Source organism: Neolamprologus brichardi, chromosome 1 (genome assembly GCF_056152115.1).
Source record: "Neolamprologus brichardi isolate AB-2024 chromosome 1, ASM5615211v1, whole genome shotgun sequence".
Classification (NCBI taxonomy): Eukaryota; Metazoa; Chordata; class Actinopteri; order Cichliformes; family Cichlidae; genus Neolamprologus; species Neolamprologus brichardi.
Window position 1 is genome coordinate 22,563,809 of NC_142104.1, and position 8,966 is coordinate 22,572,774.

At 38.8% G+C, this 8,966-nt stretch overlaps 1 protein-coding gene across 1 annotated transcript; it reads right to left on the bottom strand.

The window, feature by feature from the left end:
* Positions 1 to 2,014: 2,014 nt before the first annotated feature.
* On the bottom strand, positions 2,015 to 4,354 carry LOC102786096 (trace amine-associated receptor 13c). Its single transcript, XM_006780279.2, has 2 exons — positions 3,931 to 4,354; positions 2,015 to 2,898 (listed from the first exon to the last, which is right to left on the bottom strand). The coding sequence occupies exons 1-2, from the start codon at positions 4,352 to 4,354 to the stop codon at positions 2,015 to 2,017; spliced, it is 1,308 nt and encodes a 435-aa protein (XP_006780342.2).
* Between the last annotated feature and the right edge of the window lie 4,612 nt (positions 4,355 to 8,966).

Sequence of the window (8,966 nt, forward strand, 5' to 3'; positions counted from 1 at the left end):
CCTTTGAAAGCAAGGTTTAGATTTGGAGAGAGGAAACAAGGACACCTGGGGAGAGGATATGGATTTGTTGTGGCAGTAGACTCACTGCAAGGACTTGCTGTTGTGCAGTTAATGGCCTTTTCAGTCACGATCCATAATAGGTGGACAAACCTGAAAGCATTTTTTAACTTTTTCAGAACTTTTTCATTTAAAGTTTTATGTCTTTCCATTTGAATGGCATTTACATTTGACTTATGAGAACTCTTGAGCCTCGGCTTTTTTGGAAACGTGTTAGGTGATGAAAACACCTCAAATTAGCTTAAACCAGGAAATGGCTTGGTCTAAAAACTGGATACAAAAACAAAACTCTCCGCCTACCAGCACCTCTAAACCTCACAAAGGTGTTACTAAATTGTTTCTTTGTTGACACCAATAATCGTCTAGAGTGGTTACTTGGCAACTGTTTATTTGTTGATTTATTTTTTACCCTGGACTTGAACCACAGAAACTCACATTTTAAAAAAAACTCCATTAATATATTGTATAAACCCAGTCCAAGAGACAACATATGGGGCTTAATAATGAAGGTAATGCTTATTGCCAAAAACTGCAGTTCTTCAAATGACCACTTGAGGCTGCTTTAAAAAGCAAGTCAGAGGTAAAATGGTCAACATCTTAGCAGAAATAAACATGTTTACTACCTGTAAAAAAAAAAAAAAGCGACTACAAAGACATGACTTATTATGCCCACAACACCACAACAACTTAAACATGATGTAATGTAGATATTTTGGGGGGGTTTTTAATTAAAAAAAAATAGGCCACCATTGTTATTTATGGTGCAGGTAGGCTAGATAGCACATCCCATTCAACTAAAATCTGAGAATGACATAACTGTTGGCATAACTCAGAATTAAAAACCCAAAAACGAGGATGACCTTCTCCCAGGTTGAGCAGGCAACCATGTGCTGAAAGGCTAAACACATTTAACCGGATTTGACTTTGAACCGTGGCCCTTTGTGGAGTGTCTCCCACCACTCTCTCTTCCTGCTTTCTGTTTCCTCTTCACTAAAAATCCCCAACAATGAAGACGATCACAGAGCTGAAGAAGCAAGCATGGAGCGAAAATCCTTTTCTGTGCAGCCACTTGAGAGGTGTGAAAGGGAAGTGTATCAGGTTATGATAAAATGTCTTTCCCTACCTGTAATTTCAGCCTACCATCCACCTTTTCAATGTAGTCAATCTCTCCTCAAGACACTTTTATGTTTATAGACTCTTAAACACAGTTTGGTGCACTTTCAAAGGCAGCACCTGCCATATGTTATATTTTGCTGCCTGCAGAGCATCTTTACATTTAATACTTTCTGTTCGCAGGCTATCTTAAAGTTATTTTCACTTTCACTTGCTGTATGCATTTTTGGGGAAACAAATTATAGGTGCAGCATTTGGTCTTAGTTGCTGCTTCTCACCAACAACAACAAAAAGTGTTTGTGAGCTCTAAATTAATCAAATGTGTTAATACAGAAGCGTCAAGAACACAGCTCGGGGTCTTTTGGAAGTTGTCTTCATCCGCATGTGCCCAATCATTTCCCTTTCTCTTGCTATGGATGAGAAAACTGTGTAGATTAATATCTCTTTTCTTGTTTCCTTTAGACATTTCATAGCGTTCATACATTATGTACTTGGTTGTGAGACTGATGTAATGAGTCGAACTCGTTTCCATCATCAATCCAGAGTGCATTGCACATGTAAAATAATCACAGCCTTTATAGGTCATAATATGGAATAACGTTGCTACTTTTTTAATGGATGAAATTCATATGTTTTTAACATAATGCTTTAGCAAGAGAGATTATTGATGGCATATTAAGGACCAGAAGTTGAAATAGGCAGGGTTCCTTTTTTCCTCTCTTTGAAAACAGGAAAGGGATGACAATCTTTTCACAGAGTAAACCCATTCTTCACCTTTCTCTACTTTTTAAACTATTCCAAGTCATACTTTGGGTCATAGCCACAACACAAATTTACACGTCTCTTAGTTCTTCTCGCCATGCGGGGGGGATTGATCTCGTTGAAACAGCAGGGTCACACCCTTCCTGAAGCGGTGGTCCCTGACGCTGTAAATAATAACATTACAGCAACTGTTTCCTGTCAGAATCCAGAAGGCAAAAAAGGAGAAATTACACCAGGTGTATCCCACCACGTTCCCGAGCACAAACACTGCAATGGGTGTGAAGGATGCTGTAAAGGCAAATGTTAATATGCCAATTGTTTTGGCTGCTTTGATGTCTGAAAAAGAGGGCCTGTGAGGGCATCCTCCCCCTCCATCGCTCAGACTCCCCTCTGAGAGTAGTTTGCGTTTTTGGGAGTACCGCCGAATGCTAGTGAAAGACACGATATTAACAGCCAATGTGCCACCGAGCAGTGTGAAATCGAACGCTGGGAATAACAACAAGATGTTGGCATCAGGCGGGAGATGGCCTCCAAGCATGAGTGGGGTGTAGTTACACATGCGACTGCACTCATTGTACTCCAAAGTGAAGTTTCTGCTGAAGATGAGAGGCGCTAAAGCCAGCAGAAAGCTGGAAGCCCAGGAGAACAGGATGAGGAACAGAGTTCGTCTCCGGGTCACCAAGGCGTCCTTTTGGAGTGGCCACAGGATGGCCACACTGCGCTCCAAAGTCATTAGGAAGATGGTGCTGATGGAAACAAATGTGCATCCAGCAAACACTGGACCAATCAGCATGCAGGGCTGCCATGGGCTTACTAGTCCACCACGAGAAGAGGAGTTGGCAGGGGAAGTAGAAGTACCCTGATACCAAACAGGGGGCGTGGTGGTTACCATCAGAGAGATTTCAGTGTAGATGGAAAAAGGAACCACGAGAACACCGACCATCATATCTGCTATGGCCAGAGACACTGTCACAGAGAAGAAAGAAGAGGAAGATGTCATGTTGGATATCTGTATTTAGTTTTCCTTATTATCATTTACTTAGCATTTTACCATTAATCACAAGAACTGCTTTATTTTTAGGCCATTATTTGCAGAATTTAAAAAACAACCTTTCTGATTTAGGTTTTCCATAAATTTAAATTAATCGGTTGTGCTGAATGAAACTATTTAATATAATACTTTATAATCCCTTCTGGTCACTGCCACCTTGTGAATGGAATGCAATACTTATACATTATACATATAATATAATACAATTTACAATATATTTATTGCTTAAAATTAAAGATCCTCTTATATCTCTCTAGACTGAAAAAAAATTCTTCTTTAATATTACTGCATTTTACAAACAGGAAATTAAATTTTACTAAGGAATTGTTTTTACGTTTCTTGAAATTAGAGCCCTACCAATATAATGTTGAGGGACGATATATTGCCCAGTAATATCTATGTGATATACCAGAGGATAAATTAAAATACAAAAGGAAAGAAGAGGTGGAACAAACTCTTATAATCTTGTTGTTAGTATTAAGGTTGCATAGTTTGTCCACCAGAGGGCACTCTACAACGTTCCTGCATGTGTTTGGAACCTCACAAACACAACAGCCAGCAGATACAAGCAATGTAAACCAGTGATCTATCACTTGTTGTAGCAATAAAAAATATTTATGAACAGAATCGTTATATTATATTAGTAAGGAGTTATAAATAACTGCACATAACCAATGTCAGGTAAATCTGTTTATGTTTCCTGTGCCTGAAAGAAAAAAATATATCGGCTGATATCAGATTTCATATCAAATATCGGTAAATATCTAATGTTGGTCGGGCTCTACTGGAATCAATCCATGAAACTTGATTTACACTCTAGATGTACATGTTAAGATGTGGTGATAAAGCAGTTCAATTATTATTTTTTAATTCAATTCAATAAATGTTATTTATATAGCACAAAATTCCAACAAAAGTTGCCTCAACACACAGTTCACAACATTTACCTTTCAGGTATCCCTGTGGTGTTCTCGACTGTCTGGTCTGCACAAACACTGTAAGTGTGACCACGTTCCCAACCACGATGGCAAATGCTAGGCTGACCATGAATGCCACTGCCAAGGTGCGATTGAGAACCCCACAGCAACACACGGTACATAGTGGGGCCAGTGAATAGCCTGACCCCAGTCCTGCCTGAGCAGCTGCAGTCAGGTTAAACGGACAGTCAGTGGTCACCAGCAAAGCTGCCGTACTCCCAGGAACACTGACGTTGGGAAGCAGAGCAGTCATGTCCCAGGTTAGACTGGTTTTAAGGCTTGTGATGCAGTGGTGGCGGGACCACTCAGGAGACCATGTCGTGGACTGGGAAACTCTCCTAATGGGAAAAAAATAGGTAAGCAGTGAAAACCTTATATCACATAATAAGCACATTATGTCCAACAGTTAACAGTCATGGTATTTCTCTTTTTGATGGCCGAATTGAACCAATGGTTTTTTTTCTAATTCTCTATTTCTAAAAATATTTTCTAAATGCAGTTGTTAAAAATCGCATTAAATTTGTTATGTCTCATGATTTCTGTAGAATTTTAACTTTTATTTTTTAACAAATGTCAGATAATTTTAGGTCGTGCATACCAGACACAATAGCACTTTTGCAGCACTCTTAGCCACAAAATCACATCATTTAAAGCTTTGAATCAGTTACTGCAGTCAGTAGCAAACCTTTTAATATATATGTATCATCTGCAAATTTAGGGATGTTTGATTTTAACCTCTGAAAGCCACCATAAGACATAAGTGGGTATACTCTATATCTTTGCTGCCATTCAAACAGTGGCATTAAAACAGTTCTTACAAACATAGCTTTTAATATAAATTGAAGCATGTAATCCAATAATATGCTTGACTCAAAGGGTTTGAAGTGCTAAAAGTCTGTAGTATATGACATGTGTAGGGTAGAGAGGTTGTGCTTATGTTGCAGTACAAATATGTTACACTAGGCTGAATAAAAAACAGCCTTACAAATCATAGGTAGTCTTCTTTTTCTCCAGCTGGAGAGTATTAGCACTGAATTTATTACTTGTGTATACCAGCTACGTGCTGTTTCTGTGCCCTAACACTGTTGGAAGCACCTCGATGCTGTCAGTTCCCATGCTGAAACTCGGAGTTCAGTACCAAATGTCTTTCTCAGCTGACAACTAAATACACGAATCCTTCAATCATTTATGCTGTTCACTGGGCCAGAGAGCAGGAAGGTACACACAGAGGACGAAACAAAAGGTAACAGGAGTGGACATATTCAGACCAGAGCAAAACCAAATCAAAGCCTGCTTTTGCTGTGCAGCTTTGTGTGCAGGAACATGGTCAACAAAACATCACAGCTGTGGCTGAAATCCTTTCCCTAATATCAGCAGGGAATTAGAGGTTCTTGAGAAGCAAGGAAAACACTTGTGTATCTTTTCTGTGACTGGCTCATGGTTCAGGGTTGAATTAAGATCCGATATGAAAGACCCTCAAAGCTTGTCTGGAAACAAGGGCCAGATATAAAACAACCTGACGTTTTACTTGTTATTAGCAATATAGTGAAGTGGTTTTCACAACTGCCTAACAAGAAAAAGTTTGATCCTGGGCGGAGACAAAAAAAATGATATCACGGAAACGATATCACGCTAAATATCTGCTAAACTAAACACCTTCGTGAATAAGGGATCAGCTGAACGTAGCTTTATGAACAGAAAAATAAATGTATATTTATAAAGCTGATAATAAATTTCATCATTTTGAAATTTTGGTCCCTTTGTTATTTGTTTTAATTAAGTGACTCTTACTGAGATGTAAGATTTTACAAACAATAAATTAGATTACACAGATGCACCTTTGGTACAAGTGACTTCAGTCTCCAGCATGTGTGGGTCACTCGTTTACTTGCTGGAAACACTTTTACTCCCTGCTAATGTTGATAAGGCCTGTCAGATTGCAAATGTCTAGATGTCAGTTGTGTGTTCACACTTATCACCTGAGTAAATTATAAACAGTGTTCTCATTATTGGAGGTTTTCCATCCCCTGTTATCTGAAAACGAAAACGGTTTTCTCACCTTTTCGCATTGTAAAGTAAAGAGAAAGAGCTTTATTTGTCTTGTTGTGCTTTCAAAGCAAGGCTTTCCTGTCAAGCTCACTGATATTTCTTCCTCTGAGCTCATCTCTTTCATGTCAACCCTGCCTCAAAAGACAATTACGAATCTTTCGTTTTCATGGTTATGTTGTGCTGAGAAATGCAATTGCTGCTTGGATTGTTTAGAGACATTTTTTCAGAGCGAACGATGTTCTACATTTATACGTCCTGGCCACAACAGCAGTCATATGAATGCAAAGGATAGACGGGACTATGTGAGTCCAAAGTGTGAAGCGCAAGCACACTCCTGTCTGTGATTAATTTTGGGCAACAATACCAACTCAGTCAGGGTGGTATTGTTGTATTGTTCAGTCTCTTTCTGCATAAAACTAGAGTGCAGTCTGATGTGTGCTGACAGTGTCTCAACACAAGCTTAAAAATATGTTGAATACTTCAATATTAACATTGTGTGTCTTTATCCTAACAGAAACATAATCTGGTTGGCCCCATATGCCTCCATGAAAACATTATTGTTGTTGCAAATTAGCTGCACATAAATAACAGCAGACACATCCGGTGCATTTCTGTAATGTTTGTTTTTTGGTATCATGTTCCTGAGTTTCCCAAAGACCCCTCTGCTGCTCAAGCATACTTAGGAAAATGCACAGCTGTGGCTCTCTGTGGAGTTCTGTTAAAATGAATTTTACTTCCTCGCCGTCTCACAGCCCCACTGTGGTGCATCTGAAAGCTAACAATGGAAAGTTGTCGTCAGTGAAACCCAAACCGTCATTTAGTTGGAGTCATGTCTCTTTCAGCTGCGGTTCACAGCAAAAACCAAGGGGCAACTTCCAGGGTTTTAAAATTAGGACAATGGAGAAGTGTCATTAACTGCAGCTCCTTAAAGGAAGTCAGTCCTTCCAGACCTGCCATGATAAGATTACACTTTAGAGCAGAAATAAGCAGTCGTTGGATGCTTTTATCATTTTTCTGCTTTTTGTTGTTGTTGTTTTGCACACTTAACACTGAGCTACAGTATCGATCATTCAAATAAAAAAGGCACCTTACTTAAGTGATGAACCAGTGTTGTGTTTACACAAAACAGACAACTGAACCTATTTTAAATTGTGTCTTTAGGCACTTTGTTAATTTTAAACTTTTGTTCACAGTGTCATTAATATATGCAGAGGAGCTCAGAGAGGTAAAACTGTGAGTGTTACAGTGAGCCATCTGTAAACACAGTGGAGGCTCTGTCACGGTTTGAGGCTGCACTTCAGGCAGTGGTGTTGGAGATCTTGTCAAAATTGATGGAACGTATTGTTGGATTTGTGTCCAACATGCAATACTATCTGGAAAGCATCTGATTGACTACGATCAAAAACACACTGCTAGTGCAGGAAAAATATGCTTGATCATCCTAAACACATCATTTAGGATGATCAGATTGGCCTCCTAAGAGCCTGGACCTCAGTATTATTGAACCAGAACAGAACAAGGCAGCCCACATCCAAGGAAGGGCTTTGAATGTTCTTCAAGAAACCTGGAGAACTATTCCTGAAGACTACTTCAAGAAATTACAAGAACGCTTGCCCAGGGAAGTGTTGTAGAATAAATACTGATTTTCAAGCTTGTTAAAAATGTACTAACTCATTTTCCAAGCCACGTATAAAGAAACTTGAGACGTTTTCACAGTGCTCTGTAGTCTATGCTGTATCGTGCCAAAAGAAAGTATCTCATTTCATTGCTTCCACCCTTGTAAATTAGTTTTATTTAACACAAAATATGACATTTAAAGCTATAAACAATTATTTTTCTGTATTTTTATGACTTTATCAGCGGCCGGAATATTTCTATGTTTTGTTCTTTTCTTAAACAGATTTTTCCTTTTTTACAGATTATACTAGATTATAGTTTATAAGTCTCAGACCAAAAACTTAATATCCCTGTCATTTAGTGGATTTCATTCTTAACCACATTTCAGTGCTGCAGTGGCCAAAGGCATTCATTTTATTAGCCAGATATGTTGAAAATCAATTCTGAGCTTCGAAGAATCATTATCTGTTATTCAGTTCAGCGAAATTCAGATTGTGAGAAAATCCATCTGCCCTTTTGATTTTCTCTAAAGCTTGATATTTGCTCCCCCTCTGTGTTGGTAACACTGAGCTGCAGGCACAATGATAATTCAGCCTGAACAAGGCCAAGAGAGTGTTTAAAAAAGACTGTTTTCATTTTACAATTTATGAAAGCAGCTCTTGAAAATCTAAAATTCTTAAAATGGGTAGCAGCGAATGGTGAGGAATTATGACGTCAAGCATAGTTCAGCCTTTGACTGTGTTTCGTCTTTTTATGAGTGCATTCTTTTGTCTGTGAAAGATACAGTGTCATAGGGGTGTTTAAAAAAACTGATTCTAGTCTAAATTATATGCTCTTAAAATTAACAGGATTAGACAACTGCTTTCAAGTCATAGTAATTATTTTACTTTAAATTTCCTGATTGTGCTGGTGGTAAAACAAAAGGAAAATTATTTAAGGGAGGATGGGAGATGAACCTCATTAAGGGGCTTTTTGCCCTTACCTTGAGTGAAGATGACAAGCGGAAGCCTTCCCTGTGGCAAGACCTCAGGCACAGTGAGACAAGCAGCTGACAGCAAAGACCACACACACACACACACACACACACACGCACACACACACACACACACACACACACATACATACAACAAAATAGGCTGCATGAGGATTTACATAGGAGCTTTTTCACAACTTGAAATTTCAAGTCCTCAAGACAAAGGTCATTTATTTTTTATGTCTCAGTAGAAATCAGTTCTGGACCAAAGATCCGACATATAAACTGCTTAACTATCAACAGTTACCCTGCGCATTTGTTTGTGGGCGTTACAACTGCTGTTTTTGTCGTCTTGTGCGACTGATGT